This window comes from Myzus persicae, unplaced genomic scaffold (genome assembly GCF_001856785.1).
Source record: "Myzus persicae strain clone G006 unplaced genomic scaffold, MPER_G0061.0, whole genome shotgun sequence".
Lineage (NCBI taxonomy): Eukaryota > Metazoa > Arthropoda > Insecta > Hemiptera > Aphididae > Myzus > Myzus persicae.
The window spans coordinates 286,580-305,898 of record NW_019103967.1 but is presented as its reverse complement, the minus strand read 5'-3'; the positions used below and the strand labels follow the sequence as shown (position 1 = coordinate 305,898).

Below are 19,319 nucleotides of genomic sequence, written 5' to 3'. Positions count from 1 at the left end.
TTACCCTTCAACTATCAATTTTGAACATTATTGCTCATATATAAAGTATGTGAACATGTGATCATGAAATCCTTAATATGTATTGCTTGTTTAGTCATGTGCATGTTTGTTTACAATATTTGCACATTGTACTAACAAAAACAGTTAATTATTTGTCATTTTTTCAAAATGTATTATAGCTCACTTGTTTATAAAGTCTATTAAATTGTTTAAATTGATGCATTTTAACTTATTCACACAGGCAAGTAATGATTTTTAGTATAATTTATTTAAAACATGTTCTTGCCACACTAATTTTTGAACAGTAAATAGAGAAAATATTTATTGTATACATATTATTATGTACCATGGTTACATTAGTAATTACTAATTAACATTATTTAGATTTAACTAATTATTTCATAACAGTTTTTAGTTGTTTGTATCATTCAATTATTTGTTATAACTACACTTATCAATATATTTTACGTATTCATGTGACCTCACAAGTTGTTATTAAAATTATTCTATTCTATCCATATTGAACATTTTGTATAAATATTATAAATAATAATAAATATTTTTATACTATTTAAATATTTATCTATTTATTGTATTATATTATATATTATTTTATAATACCTATGTCATGTATAAATATTGATAAATACAATGTCGATCAAATCAGTATACTTTATAATAATTAATACCTAATGTATTCATTGAGCTTATTTTTTTCTTTAGAGCGTCACTAATATTAATTTAGATGTTAATCATAATATACATAATTTGATAATACAAAGCAGATAATTGAAATAATTTTCAATTAATCTTCAGAGATTTTTGCTAGGTTAGCATTACTTCTTTAAAGTACAATCTGTGTTTAAAACTATATACAGTGGCGCCGAACACGTACTTCGGATAGTTCAATTGAACTACCTTGAAAATTGGGTGGGTGGGTAGGTAGGTGTGTGGGTGGGTAAAATAATAGAGTACTGTTGAGTCTTTCTGCTTTAATTTTATTACACAAGAAAAAGAACAAAAGAACAAAATGTGAACAGTGATTCAACGTTTAATATTGAGACTTCCTCTATTGGTAAATACAACAATAATAATTATTCATCAATGTTATGATAATATTCAATTTTCGTATAAATTATTATCTATTAATACCTACTTAAATTAAAAAAAATGTATTATACATTTTTACCAAACATAAATTTATAAAGTTATATATTTTCAGAATCCCTCTCTTTAGACTTGAGCAGTTGTGATCCAATTATATTTGTTAAGAAAAAGTTATCACTGGTCGAAAAGTTGGCAATAATTTCTAAAGGCCCCTTCCAGCCTAAAAAGAATGAACTACCGGGAAACAATTTTCCTCAAAAATATGGTCATCGCTTTACCGAAGATTATTACTGGAGGAAACTTACTGGTGATGATCGTGTACATCGAGATTGGTTGACCTTCTCCATCTCAAAAAATCGATTATTTTGCTTATATTGTATGTTTTTTGGTGATAAATATGCACAAAAAAGTTGGATAGAAGATGGTTTTCAAGGTTGGAACAGACTTGGTGATATTAGTTTTCATGAGAAATCAAGTTTTCATATTAATGCGTCAATAATTGTTAAATTAAAACAGAACTCTGTAGCCATTTTACCATCGTTGGAGGAAAAAAAAAGAGAAGAAGTGGCCATAAACAGAGACGTGGTGAATACATTGGTAGAAATTACAAAGTTTCTCGGGAAACATTCTCTTTCATTTAGAGGTCACCGTGAGAATTGGTCTGAGGCTAATAAAGGCAATTTTAAAGATTTAGCAGAACTAATTAGCAAATGGTCACCTTCGTTGGCTATACATATTGAAAAAATAAAAAACAAAGGAAGAAAAGAAGTGAACTTTTTGTCTTGGGAGAGACAAAATCAGCTTATCGATTCTGTGGCTTCGTGTATCAAATTAGTTATCATTAAACAGTTAAAAGAGTCTCGATATTTTAGTGTTTCTATTGATACTACTTTTGATATTTCTAAAAAAGAGCAATTGGCATTTATTATTCGCTATGTTAATTTTGAAAAAACGATACCAGTAATTAACGAACGTCTTTTAGCTTTGAAAGAATCATCTATAACATCTGGAATAAATCTTTTTACTATTTTCCAAGAAATCTGTGCTGAAAATGGACTGAATTGGAGACGGTTTTTAGTAGGACAAAGTTATGATGGTGCAGCCAACATGCGTGGAGAATATGCTGGCCTTCAAGCACTTGTGTGTGCAGAAAATCCTGCTGCTACATACACTTGGTGTTATGCTCATCGTTTGAGCTTAATAGTTGTTCAAGGATCTAGCAGTTCGCAAAATGCTGTTGACTTATTCGGCAATTTAGAATCTTTATACGCGTTTATTACAAGTAGCAAAAAAAGAGTTTCTTGGTTTGATAATGCACAGAAAACACATTATCCAAAACAACGAGTCTATCGACTAAAACGTGTTGAGACAACACGTTGGTTTTCACTTTCATCTGCATTAAATACAGTAATTATAACACTTAATGCTTTGATAGATACCTTAATAAAAATACAGCAAGATGAAGGATGCGTAGATTTTAAAAGTGGAGCAAAAGCAACTGGTTTAATTGAATATTTTCTTTCTGAACGATTTATTCTTACTGCCTTTTTATATATTGATATTTTCTGTATTGTGGATCCTTTGACCAGAATACTTCAATCAATTAATATTGATTTATTAGGTACAATAAAAAGTATACACTTGGTAACTGATAAAATAAAAGAATTGTGAAAAGACAATGCATATACAGAACTTTGTAAAAAAACTGAAAATTACATTGAAAATTCAGATATGGAGTTCTCACCTTTGCCCATTCATCGTCCAAGAAAAAAAAAACGATTGCCAAGTGAACAAATAGAAGATAACCCTATTACTGATCCTAAATATGAATTTAAAATTAAAACATACTTTGTTGCTTTAGACACAATTATCACTGCTATTAATGACAGATTTACTTCTAAATCTCTAAATTTACTAAAAGATATTTCTCTCTTTTCTACTAAACGTTTAAATGAAATAAAATGTAAAAACTCTGCTTTACCGAAGGATGCTTTTAATTCATTTTGTGATGTATACTCAAAGTTTGTACAACTCGATGAGTTAAAAAAAGAGTATGTGCAATTTGCCAATTATTTCTCTGAATTTTCTAACATCATGAAGTTACCCAAAAGTATTCACAATGATTATAGTGTGGAAGTTTGTGATGAAGATAATTTGTCGGATATTGGTGAAAATACACAAATGGATGATTCAGATTCAGATTCTAATGACAAAATTGACTTCAATAATGAAAATATTAATTTAGGAAGTTTATTAGATTTATTGAAATTATGCCATATGTCTGGATTAAAAGAAGTGTTTCCAACTCTTTATACTGCACTTCATATTGCGACCACATTGCCTGTTACAAGTGCGTCACCTGAACGTACCTTTTCAAAGCTTAAAATTATAAAAAAAATCGGCTACGTAGCACAATCTCACAAGGAAAACTTGAAAACTTGATGTTAATATCATGTGAAAATCTTTCAATAAATAACTCTGATGTCATTGATAAATTTGCAAAGCTATCTTCAAAATTATTATAAACAATATGTACACCAATAATTTTTTTTATATATATAATTTTGACTTTGTACGTTATTAAAGGCAAATTAGTTTACAAAATATTATTTAATTATCACTTAATACTCTATTCTATTTCATCAAATTTATGTTAAACAGTGTTTATTTTAATTTATGTGTAAGAGTTAAGAAATCCATTTACAAATAATAATAATATTAACAATTATTAAAAAACATTATTTTTATTTGTATATTAATTTACAGCTGTTGTTGAAAAAAAATCCCGATGGGTGGTAATTTTGAAAGGGTAGGTGGGTGAATCAAATTATTTGAACTGCCAGTTTCAATTTCATTCGGCGCCACTGACTATATACAAGTGGTATTCACCAAGAATGCTCACCCCTATTTTTTCTTAAATACTAAATTTAATTTAATTCTGAATTTTGCTATTTTTATGTATATTATATAACTAAAGACTATACTTTCAAATTCTTGAATTTTGTTGTACTACTTAAAGAGTGTCCTATAGCGATACCAACTTCTGTTTTTCAAGTGTGAACCCCACTTTTTTAACTTGAGTTATTTTTACAAATAATTAATATTGATAGATTAATGACCAAAATTTTCAAAACATCATATACCTCAGATCTTATGAACATTTTATTCTTGGACCACAAAATTAAATAACTCAAAAACTACTAGTACAAGTTTTGATTATGGAACGTCAACATTTTTAGAAAAATTATCCACTGTATAATTTACAATTTTAAGGGGGTGTTCTCATCTGAAAAACAGAAATTTGTATCTTCACAGGACACTCCTTAAGTAGTACAAATATCTCAAGAATTTTGAAAATATAATTTTGGTGAATCACCATGTATATTAAAGTATTGCTACTGCTTTATTATAAGACTTTTATCTACCCATAAATAAATAAATTGTTTTCCAAGAATAACATCAGCTAGTAGCTGTTTTACCTGTAGACTGCATTTTTGGGAATCCATAAAAAGGACTTTTATAAATATAGTTTTTATATTCAGAGCGGAGCGATAAATGTATTGATTTTACAATGATGTGTGTTTTTTTTGTGTCATCGCATTTTGCGGTGTTAAAAATGGTTTGATTTTCTTCAACTGCATATTTTCTGGTAGGAAATTGAATCTAGTTGGTACTTAATACTCTTACTCTAACCTAATCTTCCAATAGTTTTCAAAAGTGCCAGGAAAAACAAAAAATTAAGAAAAACTGAGATTTTTACTTAAAGCTACTTTTCGAAAAAAATTGATTTTGTTTTTTATTTAACTCTAAAAAAAATAACCATATATAGAAGAAATTTTCACTGAATGATAATATAAGATATTTTTATGCACGAAAACATTTTCGAAATATTTTGACTGTTTTTGAGCTATTTATTATACATGCAAAAGAAAAATTCGAGTTTTTTTAGTTTTTTATATTATTTTCGATACACAATTTTTAATTTTTGATCGAAAAACTTGAAAATGTAATAAAATTTTTCTCATAAGTTGTTGTTAGTGGAAATTTAAAAAAAAGTTGAGCTTAAATCCACAATAATTTATTATTACTTTATTAGCGTCAGAAAATAAAATGTTGACAAAATTCATCAAAATTACGAAAATTGGCAAATTATTTAGAAGTTAAAAAAAAATAAAATGTTCAATTTTTATAGCTAAGAATTGAAAATTTAAATCAAAGATTCTCTTAAATAGTTCATACTATAACCAAAAATCAAAAAACTATGCAAGCACAGTAACTGTAACTTAAAACAACTGTTATTTTTTAGGAACATTTTAAGTTCATATTTGAACTAAATAACATAATAACGCTAAGAATAACAATTTTAATTATTTTGTTGTAATTTATAAATATTATTCGTGGGTACAACTATTGAGTAACCTATTACATATTTTTGTTTATTAAATAGGTAGATACCATAATAAATAAGCAGCAGACTGCAGACACATAGGTAAATAATGCAGATATTATTTACATTATTATCATCATAGGTTCATAGGCGGTCCCAGGATTTTACTTCAGGTGCAGCCGTGCAGCATAGATTGCTAATTTCTAAATGTTAGGGGTATTGGGAATGTGTACCTACGAAGTTAGATTTACTGAGTATCAATGAACCATAATTTACTTTAGACTATTATATATAATTTTTGTAACTAGTAAACTAGTAATTTCCTTTCCTCCGAACTTGGTTTTTCTTCATATTATGATAATTATAGATGTGATCGACTATAAATACCACTGTTAGCCTAGGGTCTTCCTCCCTTTAATTCTGGCTTGATCATCAGATCTACGAGCTAACAACTATCTAGTGTTGGGTAAATTACTTTCGATAAGAAACTAATTACGTTACCTACTTATTACATTAAATATTTTTATTTAAATTACATAATTCGCGTTTCCCGACATTATTTTTATCACGTTATGTTACTTTTTCATTCAAAAAGTAGTGGGTAATGAATTGTTACTTTTTCCAAATTTAACGACAAATTCAGTCCATAACGAATGTAATTAGAAGTAGGTATGCTATTAATTATTATATATGAATTGTATAGTAGTATATGTAATACATTAATTATGTAGGTACACTATATTGATAATGGATGGATGTAATACGCATGAATAAAATACGTAAGATGCCTCATGCCTGCATATTTTATAATATTCATCATTATTATCTAAAATTTTCAGAATAGTAAATACATTTTACCGATTTTTAATTTTTCTCGAATATCTTAACCCTTAGTCTATGTCATGGACTCTACATTCATAACTTATTTTAATAACGTGGAAAATAACACGTTGCTCCAAAGAAATTACTTTTATAAGAAATTTCGTTACAATTGCGTTAATTTCAATAATATATAATACAATTACTACAGCGTTACTGGCTACTACAATAGTAATTTGTATTCTTTGTTACGTTACTATCCAACACTGAAACTAACAAAGTAACAACTAAGTTCATGATCAGAACAATATATCGTGAAATAACAAAGATATAAACTATAAAATATCTACCTTATGAGTTATGAATAGTTATATGATTTCAACCAATAAAATAAAGTGATGGTTGTAATGTTAGGTGCAGCACAGGCTGCAGAGGCTGCACCCGTAGGACCGCATATGCATAGGTTGTTTTATTATAAGAACTAAGTGTAAATATATCAGTTTAAGAATTCAATATTTATTGTAGGTATTAATTATACAATTATAATAATGTTGTTGAAATTAATATTTATGAACTTTTCTAATGTAGATTAAATTGTGTAACATTTTTATTACAGTTACAAATTATAGTTATTCAAATAATTATTCAATATAGGTATTTATATATTTCCAATAACAAGACAATTATATTATATTAAACAAAGCGCTTGTATTTTTATGAATATTTATCTACTGTTTAAATTTCTAAGTATGACGTAATGCCTAATCCAATGCATCTGAGATAGTACCCACGGTATCTTTTGCCATTTGTCCAGCTCCTTCAGCCATATCTCCCACACCATCTTTGAAGCTGTCATACCCATCCTTCATTATGCTGGGTACCGGTATTGAAGGCATGTCAACTTATTTAAAAAAAAAAACAATTTGGAAATTAATATTTAGTGATTATCCTATAATATGTACTACTTATACTTACCTACTATGTACTAACATTTAGATATTGAAATAATAAAATTAAAAGAATTTTTCGGCATTATCGAGGTTTGAATTTTTAAAAAAAGTCCAAAAAAATGTTTGAGAGTATATTAAAAAATAATGTACCCGGTTAGGACAGAAGACCCCATCGGATGTAGCAGGAATCAAAATAGAAAACGACCCGGCTAGAACTTGCTGTGATAGCACTAAGCATGCCCTGATAATCTAATAATAATGGTATAGAGATTAAAGAAACCCTAAAGAGCACTATGTGTAAATTGATGGAAATGGAAAACAATTTGAAAACTGTTGTAGGTAGTCTTCAGTAGTAGTTTGCTGAGATGAGGTCGATCATTTATGGAGGTCAGAAGGTTCCATCAGCTAAGATGGAAACCAAACACCAATCGGGCAAGAGGAGGTCCTAGACAATGATGGGGAGATAAGATTGCCAACAACTTACCACTGTTAAGAGTAAAATTAAGAACAATATTGACAAATTAGAGGAAGAGATGGAGGTGATTAATATAGTTACGGTAGTGGACCTAAGTCATAAACGGTCTGTAGAAAGCCAAGAAATGGGTAGGTATGTTTGCCTATTTTTATATTATAATGTAGATATTTTTATATTTTTTGTTAACCTACCTATATGCTAAATAGGTATTGCATTATTCAGATTTGTATTAATCCTATAACTGTACCCACTTCTAAAAGAGTTGTATTGCCATTTTTTTAATAGTTGTGGACCTAATACTAGGTATTATTAAAATATTAATTGCAATCATAAAAACTGTGACATTGCGTAATATGCCTATATTTATGAGTTATGTACAATGTACAGCTACTTATTTTAAAATTTTGAACATAATTTAGCCTAGCAGTAATCTATTTTGAAATTTCAAGTGCATTCAGCATTGTGCACTTGAGTCTTGTAATAGTCAAATGTTCGAATATTGGAATAGGTAGTGAAATATTTTCGTAGGGACATAAATTATAAAGGTACTTACTGTCTGGCATATATTCAGCAATCGTATCTTTAACATAACGTATACCGTCACCCATCTTTTCTGTTAAATCTCCAATTATTGTTTCAGCAGGAGCACAATCCCCTCTTCCAATCTAATTCGACGATAAAATAAAGTATTTATTTATAATAAGTTATAACAAAATTGTATATAAGATAAGTGTCTATGTATAATAATATTTCAATGTTAAAATCTCAATAAAGATTAAAAAATAAATAAAAAGTTATAACAAAAAAAGTTGTATCTTACTTGGCAAGAAATACCGATCAACAACAAAAACGCTAACACAAATTTCATGATTATTATCGGAATTGTCTCTCGGTCACCACTCACTTGTAAATCTCAAATGAATTTGAGAGTGTGAGTGACATTTTATTGTATATATAGCAAAACGAGTATCTGTTTAAGGAATTTTTAATATTCAAAGACATGATTACACTCAACACATTTGCACATACCTATAGTTTTTTTTAATGCAGACTGTAATAATTTAAATATACACAATTTTTAAATCAACAATCAATGTCGTGTAGGATTTGTATTATAGCTACCTATATGCAACAATATAGAAATAATTAAGTCACTATATTTTGGTACGTGAGGAATTCGTAATCTTACGTATATGATTTGTATGTGCACTGTACAATTTTAGCTATACAGCATTTTATGCCCAATACAAATAATAGTTATACGAGCTTATAAGAATACCTGAACACCTACCTGTAGATGAAAGCCGACATACCGCGCATTTTGATTTTTATGCCACTTGATAAAACAATAAATTAGATTTAAAATTAAAAATTTTTTTTTAAAAACTAAATGATTTTGATGCACTAAATTAATGTGCAGTTAATCATGATTTATTAAAAAGTTAATTCAATAACAGAAAAAAATAAAAGATTATTATACTAAAATACTATAATAAAAATTCAATTTGTTGTTTATTTTTTTAAAATTAAAACTCATTGTAAATATCAACTATCATCTATGAAGTCTGCACCTACGCTATATTAAATTCCTAACTATGCGCCATCATACGGCCCAGAAATGATTTATCATTGAATTCTACTTTAACAAATCATTATTTTGCAATAATCATAAATAATAATATCATATATGAATAAAATGTACTGAATGACTAGGTACTTAAACAGTATACACTCGAAATGTACTAAGAACATAGCCAAATTTCTATAATATTATATTTTGAGCGATAATAAGATATTGATTTTACAGTAATGTGTGTGTTTTTTTGTGAATGCGTATACGATATAAAGTAAAAAAATTCGCCATGATTTTTAATTTCGATTTATTTTCTAGTTGGAAAGTGAATCTAGTTGGTACTTTTAGGAAAACAAAATTAAAAATGTTGTGTACTTTTCAAAGTAGGTAATCAAGAAATCCTTAAACCTTTAAAATAACTTTTTATTGTCAAACAATTTTGATATTTTATTGCAATTTATAAATAATTAATAACCGTAAATACTTCAAATATTCACCAACTGTTTATACTAGGCACTAGCATACTTTAAACATGGTGTAATTTTCAAAATATTTTGGCTTTTGAACTATTTATAGACATTAGGTAACAATTTTTTTTATAATTGTCGAAAGCAAAAATAATTGCTGAATAAAAATAACTTAAAAATGTTATATAAGGATTGAAGAATCCTCATAAGATTGTTATTATAGATATTTAAAAATATTTTGGATGCAAAGGCATGGTGTTTCTTACAAGAATTTCAAGTTCGAATTCGAACGACATTAAATATTCAAACGAAGTATAACGATTTTAATTATTTTGTTGCAAATCGAAAATATTTTTCGTAGGGATTTGAAACTTTTACGTACATTATTGTATTTTATGTAAACATTGAAAATATGTTCAAAACATTTAGATTAATTCTATGATATTACTTATAATTACTTATATGGGTACCACGAAAGTTAAAAACAATAATATATACCTATGATCAGTGACGGATTAACTATTAGGCGAAGTAGACACATGCCTAGCACGGTCTAAATTAAAAGTTTTTATTTAAATACTGGTTCTACTGGTTACCTTAGAATTTAAAATTAAAACACTATGTCAATAAAATATATTAAATCATTTATCATTAATTGTATGCGGGTTGTGTTTACGTCTGTAGTATACGCCTTTCTTACAAAATTGTTGTCTTTTGATCTAGTTGCTTAAACTAATCGTGGGTCCGTTAAATAGATCGACTTCACTGGCCTTTCATTCATATATTGGCGCATTTAGGGTCCCCAGTTTTATCCGTATTCCCCCAGTTTTTAATCATATTTTAGTTTAATATATTAACCATCAGAATTTGTGCTGCCGATACAATTCTAGCCCTTCCTCCCCAGAAAAATGCCCCAAGTTGCGCCCATGCTTTCATTATAGTTTAGAACATATTGCTGTTAAATAAAGCCATTCCAATCGTGCACATAGTAATACAGTCGACGCCATTAATTAGTATTTTAAACGTAAGCAGGAAATAATATTTGTTTTTATTTGAAATTTGTTTACCAAATTAATTTCTCAAAAGTAAACAGATTATACTATTTTGAATATTTCATAATTATTCAGATTTGACTAATTATTTCTTCACAGCGTTTTGTTGTTTGTATTTATTATTTTGTTTTTTTAAGTACGATTATCCACATTGAATATATACAGAGTGATCCACCAAGCATGCTCACCTTCATTATTTAATTTCATTAGGTATGAATGATAAATTTATATTTCATACATACTCAAACTTTTTAAATTTTTAAATATAGGTACCTACTTTTATTTATAAAGGCCATATTTTCAAATTATTGAGATCTTTTTGTACTATTGAATATTGATTACCGAAGAACATTTTTGTGGCGATACAAAGTTCTGTTTTTCAAATGAGAATACTACTTTTTTTATTGTAAATCATTTAGTGGATATATTTTTTTTTTAATATTATGTACCTAATTCAAAAACCGAAATTCGAAAAAGTAGTTTTTCAGTCATTTACATATTTGTTATTGTTTTACAAAAATATAAAATAGATGTAATATAATCGGATCTTGTATTTAATATTTATTATACTTAGACCATTTTTAAAATTTATATGAATATTGATAGATTAATATAAATTACTAAAATTTACAAATCACCATAACCTCCAAATCTTCCAAACCCATTATCATAGACCTATATTATCCTTCGTTCACTAAGTTAAGTTACTCAAAACTAATGACTATATTATTAAAAAAAAAAAGGTGGTGACCATGTTTATTGAATCGCCCTGTACCTAATTAAAGAATACATATTTATGCGAATTCACAAGTTATTGTGCGTTATACCTATATGTTTTTTATAATTTAATATTAATTACCAAATAAATATGTTCACTGTCTAGTCACATACACACACAGTACCTACTACACACACTACTACACTAGTATAATATAATGTTAGATATAATAACTTCTATATTTTTTAGATTCTTAGTGGAATGTATTGATTTTACAATGATGTGTGTTTCTTTTTAATTTTTTGTATCTGTCATAATATTTTGGGCCAGTAAAAGACATCGATTATATAGGCACTTCAGCATATTTTCTGGTAGATAAGTGAATCTTATCCGCATTTTAAAGGGTGGAAAGTAAAAAATGCCCTGTAGTTATTAAAAGAGCTTTGGAAAACAAAAAAAAATATATCAAAAAACGGAAATTTATACACAAAAACAGGTTTGACAAAACCTGAGAATAAGAACCTTTGCCCTTTGGTGTAACAATTGAAAGTTTGTACACAAATTGAAATATATAGTATATGAATAAAATCCACCAAACATTCACATGGTATTTAGGGGTAGTCAACAAGGAATAGAGGAATAGATTAAAAGTATAAATAATATAAAAATATCGCCTAAAAAACAATTCGGGAGCCGATCAGCCATAACTTCTAGAAACAATTAGTATTTCTGACGAAGCATAATTACAATACGAGATTCTGTAAAATGTAATTTACGAAGAATTAAAAACTCGCCCACTATATTATAATCAGGTAAAAATAAACAGATGAGTTCAAAATAAAATATGTTATGGCTATAACTTCAGGTAAAATATCCTTCGACAATTCTGTTATACAACAATTAAGACAAAAATAATCGAGTTATTGTTTTTTGTTCATCTCATTTCAGTATGTTGACTATAACTACTACGTATGATAATATTATATACCTTTATGTTTCAATCCAACGTCCTAAATGTCCAAATGTACTGATATTTTTGAAACAAATTGGTTTAGTTATGGCTTATGAATATAATAATAAATAATGTGTTTTACTTAAATTAAAATTAATTATAATAATAGGTAACATAATATAGTTTTTAATTGTTTATAATATATGTATATGTTCAAATCTTTTTTTGGAGGGAAATGTCTGAAGAAGAAAGAAAATGTTTAGTAGACACTAGTGGTAGGAGAGTATGTTCTAATATTATTTCTATGTGCCCCTCCACTCAGATTTTATGTGCTTTAAATACTTGTTAAGTTGTAAGTAAATAACTAGGTTACGTACTCATACTCATTCGAAAATTGATATTTTTTAACATCGAAAATCGAAATACCTATTCAGAAAAATATGCCGAGGTCCAGTGAGGACATTGTGAGAAAGGCAAATATATAACCTTAAATCTTAATATGCGACAAACAATATTACTAGACCTTAGGTGCACACAAATATGAAATATTAACATAATCACATCAACAAATCGACAAAAATAACTTCTTGGATATTGTGAGTTAATTTTAAAGTTTTAAATTCTTTGACCTGAAAATTTAATACAAGGTTAATCACAACAAAAATTATTTTAACTATGTTCCATGCAAAATAATAATTAGGTAAGCAGGTATATACAAATAACGAGTATCCTATTAGACGCATCACGCCGTACATTAATTATCTATCGGTGTCTTGCGTCAAATCGTGAAATTTTTACCATATGCAAATTTGAAGAGGGAAGCTTTTGAAATTGGCACCCTCATGCCATTTATGGTTAATTAATTGTTTTTTTATATTAATACCTACGTGCAGACGTGCAGTACAAAACCATTATTAAATATGTGATTATTGAATATGGGGGTGAAGTTGTTCATCCTAAAATCCATGCAGTGCCAGGGTTAGGATCTATGAGGCTCTGGTCAAAATATTTTAATAGTAAGGTGGATAAAAATTATTATATTTATTGTACTCAAGTACTTTCTTATACATGAAACATATATTATATATTTTCACTCATATAATACAAAAATATTTGTGTCCCTTATTCTCAGCTGATTTCCTGGCAGAAAATTACAGAATGCTAAGATGCACGCACTCTAAATGAAGGGGTCTGTGCAATAACTAGACAGCTCCATTTTTTATCAAAATCGAGGTTTAATTGAATTTGATAAAGCAAAAAATTACGAGTTTTTCTATGTAAGAATGAGACAAATCCTTTCACCCGTATGGGAAATATAATGTAACTGGGACCTGTCTGGGTTTTTTTCCGTTGAAAGAACTTGAAGAATTTTGAAAAATGAAGCTGTCTGGTTGTGGCACAGACTACTCCCTATATAGTATACGAGATAGAAAGGACCTTCATGAAGAACTGACATATCGAGAAGACGAGAAACCATTTTCATAAAATTCTACTCAGATATAAGATATAACCATATAAGTTTTATCGACTGTATGAATAAAGACTCTGATCTCCATTTTCCGCCTTGGCTTATATTATTATTAAACATATACTATATCTATAGGTACTTACGCACATCGAATGCACAATCGAAATTTCTACCACTACAAAATAATACAAATTATGAAAATATCAGCAGTCTTAACCATCTTAAAGAAAACGGCCTGCATTTTTACATATTTTATACGTACCTATAAAACATGCGTACCTGTGTAAGTTTTGGGTGGAAATATTAACTATGATTTATGTGTATGCATGTATGATAATTAATAAAAATTATATTGATAATTAAATAAGAATCTATTACGAATAATAATTCATAGGAATATTTTTATCTGAATTAAACAATATTTAGTCCACAAATCACAAATCACATACCAAAGAACCTTAAAAAAAGACCTTCCTTTAACTAAGAAACGGTGCTCTAAGTTATGCGCCCATGTTGTTAATTATATAATCTCAAATATTTTAATCTAACAACATATCGACATAATACATATGTATATATTTCTAGTCAGCACTCAGCACTGTATCTAGGACTCTATGATTTGGATTTCCCCAAGAATCGTATTACATTTTACGAATTTTATTTAAATTACCTAATGATAATACGCAATCGTGATATTAGCGCTACTACACTACTACAGTAGGTACTACCTATTATAAATTATTAGTACTCAAAAATCATATCCTTATTAAATCCTTTATTTTAATTTTAAATTTAATTCACTATAATACTATGATATTAATAATTAATAAATTATGAAAATATTGTATTCACCATTCATCAATTTATATATGACTATTTTTTTTTTTGCTATCAACATATAAGCTATTACAGCTTGACAATCACATGACTAAATTATTATACCTTCTAAAAACAAACCACCAACGGCTGAGTAAGGCGACACCATCTATACCGAAGTTTATCAGTTATAATATAAACTTAAAAAATTCTTCAAATCACAAACTTCTACATAGAACTACATAGGACACTCTGGTAGTAAATCATGCTTCATAATTTTCATATATTATCGTCAATAGCAGGGGTGGACTGGGCCGGTGGAATATCGGGAACTTATTTTTATTTAATGATTTATTGATATATATTTATAATAAAATCGGTATACAAATAAATTGTAAATATTTTGTATTTTCGTATCACAAAGAGTGAGTGTGAAACATTACTTATAACAGGTGTTTACAATTTTAGATTTCGATTCTGTTGATCGTTACCCCCTCGGCATTAATGCATCATAAGAAAATATTACTTATAGCTGGGAAGTGGATTAAAATACAAATTTAACTTCTTAATTTTCTAAAACATTGCTTTTCAAGCAAAAAATTTGTTTCATACATCATTGAACTGAAAAATAAAGTTTTTATTTAGTCCTTTTTTAGAACATTTTTTGACGTTGTTAGGAAATATGTATTGTTTGGATTTTAAGTCACTTTTTGCAAATTGTATAAGAATAAATACAATTTGATGAAAACTTCCAAAAAAATAAATTAATAAGTATAATTAGTTATAATTCTTTTACTAATTTTTCTATTTTTACAACGTATTATGTACGCTCCTATGCCTATATGACTATTATGACTTCAGTATACAAAACAACACTTGCCAATAACTGTCGAAGGTTTTTATTTTAAAATATTAAATAACATCTAATTGTCTGTCCAGTGCTTTAATGAAACACAAAATACAACGAAAATACCTACCTATATAAATTGTATTTTATATTAATTTAAATTGGCTTTTAATTTATCTGGGAATTTTATTAAGCTTTGTAATATGCACTAGTATTAAATCAAATTATACCAATCGATTACTATTTCCACATATAAAATATAGCCAGCAAGTATTTACTTAATATTACCTAATATATTGTACACAATAATACAAATAACACTATTTATAGGTTAATAAGATGATAACTATATATAGGTGCCTATAGTTTGGTGCTTATTCAATGAACGTTCTTAATTCATAAAAGTAAACTTTTTGTTTGTTTTTATTTTATTATCGTGTGTTGTGTGGTGATTTTGTAATATTTATCTCGCTATTAGTTGTTTAAAGTGGAATCGAAAAGAAACGGTATTGACGAGAAAATCAGAGGGAAAAGGGTAACTTTTAGAAAAATCAAGTTTGAGCAGTTTATATATCTACCTATGTTTTTCATCCATTGTGACTCAGTTATAGAGTACTTAATAGAAAATAAGTAAGACATTATACATTATACTCTGTTCTTAAGATAAATTATTCAACACGCATTATTGAATCTTAAGTTATTTCCTGAGAAAATTGAAGTTAGGTAGAGGATGCAACCTTCATTTATTAAAACTTTGATACCTATATTTATAATTTGTGATGACGGAATGCAAGGGCCGGTCAAAATATAGACTTACTGAGCCGAATAGTTATCTCAGCCCACCCCTGGTCAAAAGTCATTTACAATAAACTTTACGTGTAAATAAAATAATGAACAGTTAAGACCCAAACGTTTGTTGTCTTCGTCTTACCAACTTCCGACATAGCAAATTTTCGTTTACTAGTTTGAATAGTGTGCCGTTAGTTTTGATAATATTAGAGTGAATTTGAGTAATATCAAACTTTTAGATAAGAATATTATCTATACTTAAGTGTCGGCGGATTTTCGATATTTTCATTTTCAAGATACGAGCAAGTGAAATAACACAAATCAAAAATGCTCATATCTCGATTGAAAATTAAAATATCCAAAAATCCACTGATGCTTAGGCATAGATAATGTTCTTACCTAAAACTTTGATAATAGATCAATTCACTCTAATATCAAAACTAACAGCACACTATTGAAACTAGAGAGCCTTATTATTATGGTTCTCTAAATTTCTAATTGAAACTATATAGTGAACGAAAATGTTCTATGTCGTACGGGTGTACGATGGAGACAAAAAATGCATAGGCAGTGTCCTCTTAAAACAAGTACACGATCGATTTAAGTTAATTATATACGCAGTTATCAGGTCGTAGGCGGTGGTCACTTCTTGCGCCCCACCGACGCCCGCCGGCCACCTGTAGAATACAAAGCTAGGCGTAGAACATCTAGGTACCTAAATTAGTGACTTTACCACGATTTCCTATGGATATTTCAGAGGTAAGAAGATCTGTATAATATCATTATCTTCTTGAAGAATAAATAAATGAATAATAAAAAAAATATATTTTTAATTATTTTTGGCAAGGATTACTTATTAAATGGTAAGTACTGTATACATCTGTGGCTTATACAGGGTTTTAATTTAGGTGACAATTTTTAAAATGTATTAATATACAGGTGTCTTATAAGTAACAATATAATATGTTATATCATTGATCATAAATACTAATAATTATTATGATTATACCAATACGCAATAAAATATACATGTATATTGTATATAGGTAGGTATACTATATAACAGGTATTTATGTATATAATAATTTTTTTTTAAATACCTTCTATAATTAAATATTTAAAACCATTTCATAATTAAAAAATAAAAATAAAAATGTTGTAGCCATAGCTCATTGGCAAGTGTAAACTTGGCTCAATAAATCAACAATAAAAAGGTCGATTATAATAGGAAATTGCGTACTTATATTGTATAGGTAAACGCAGACTTCATATTTTAATCTTCGAAAGTAGAAAGAAACATTACGTTTTAAAATAACGAAATATATTACGAAATAATGAATCGGTAGAAAACTTTACTGACGTATGATCACAGGAATTAGACTGAAACAGATTAAGAAACATGAATTGCACTCGGAACTTGATGTGCTAAAAACCAGTGAAGTTCATAGGCGCATATAGGGTGTGAATTTAGGGGGTGCTGGAATAATTTATGGTACACAGACCCGTGTGGGCTTTGCCCCCCACACCCCCCTGATACAATAATAACAAGATTTAATTTCCTGTTTGATAACGCAAATTTTTGCAATATAATTTCCCCATCTATTTTATTGGTAAGATCTCTCTCAATGCTAAGCGTAGATAGCTTAGTAAATCTTTCTTGGCCCATACTAGTGCGTAACCAGTTTTTCAATCTACGCATAGCCGAGAAGGAGCGTTCACACGTTGAAGAAGAAATTGGAATTGTCATTTTCACTTGAACTAGTTAATAGACATTTGGAAACGAACTTTTATGACATTGATTTTTTAAGTCTTCAAATACAAAGTTGGCTGGTACACTATTCTTTAAGACCAACATTTCGTTATTTCTATATAAAGTAAGATTAGATAAATGTTAATATAATTTCCTATAATATTATGATTGCTGTTTATTGTTTAATGTTTAGACGAAAAATACGGGCAATCATACAATACTGTGAATTCGTGAACTATAATAATATTGTCTATTTAAATAGATAATAATAATTATAATGGAAAAAAAATGTCCAACTCAATAAACCATAATAATTTACAAATTATTGGTGGATTACTGAAATAAATTTTACAATAAACTTGGGGTGCTAATTTTAAACCTGGGGGTGGTAAGCACCCCCAAGCACCCCCCTATGTGCGCCTATGGTGAAGTTTGTTCTGCTTTGAGTGCACCTAATGAGTTATGATCATTTTAAAATGTAGGTAGTTTCAAAAAGGTCCATGACTTACTTAAAAATAACAATATTAATAAAAGCTTACGTGTAGCCCTAAATAATAATCTTACCTTTAAATTTTGGGTGGTGGTAAATTCTCCCGATTTTTAAAACTAGTACACTCTCAAGGGTCAACTTTATTTTTACCCGAAGTAAATGTGGAAACTCTCCTGAGTTGTTTTAAATGTTATTGCTACCCTGTGCATTGGCTAAAATATGGTAGTATTAAATTTCATATTGTAGCTGCAATATCACAAATTTTAAAATTCATGTTATACAACTCTAAATATTGCTGTTTTGCAGTCAACATATCCCACTACAATTAGTTTTTTTTGTTCAAGAACACCACAAATCGAAATAAGAGTCTTGAATTTTGATTTCGGAGATTAATTGGATAAATTAAAATAAGTATACTGTCATAAAGTAAATATTATTGCTCTCAAGCTTTGCAAATTTGCTTAAAACTAAATTATTCAATACTCACACATACTTTTAGTGTTTAAATTAAAAATGATATAGAATGTGGCGTTCTTGCATTTTATAAACTTCTTATTTTCTCACTATTTTAATTTTCGAAAGTAGTCTTGTGGCAGTCTTGTAGTTTTGAGGTGCGTTATATACTTATATATAGCGCCTTCGTCGGTGGTGACTAGGTT

The 19,319-nt window shown here is 28.1% G+C and overlaps 2 protein-coding genes across 2 annotated transcripts; one reads left to right on the top strand and one right to left on the bottom strand.

The window, feature by feature from the left end:
* Positions 1-1,528: 1,528 nt before the first annotated feature.
* On the top strand, positions 1,529-3,549 carry LOC111037021 (zinc finger MYM-type protein 1-like). Its single transcript, XM_022319371.1, has 4 exons — positions 1,529-1,555; positions 1,624-2,674; positions 2,837-3,274; positions 3,365-3,549. The coding sequence occupies exons 1-4, from the start codon at positions 1,529-1,531 to the stop codon at positions 3,547-3,549; spliced, it is 1,701 nt and encodes a 566-aa protein (XP_022175063.1).
* Positions 3,550-6,809: 3,260 nt separating this feature from the next.
* Positions 6,810-8,693, bottom strand: LOC111037034. Its single transcript, XM_022319389.1, has 3 exons — positions 8,559-8,693; positions 8,292-8,403; positions 6,810-7,214 (listed from the first exon to the last, which is right to left on the bottom strand). The coding sequence occupies exons 1-3, from the start codon at positions 8,604-8,606 to the stop codon at positions 7,075-7,077; spliced, it is 300 nt and encodes a 99-aa protein (XP_022175081.1). The 5' UTR covers positions 8,607-8,693; the 3' UTR covers positions 6,810-7,074.
* Between the last annotated feature and the right edge of the window lie 10,626 nt (positions 8,694-19,319).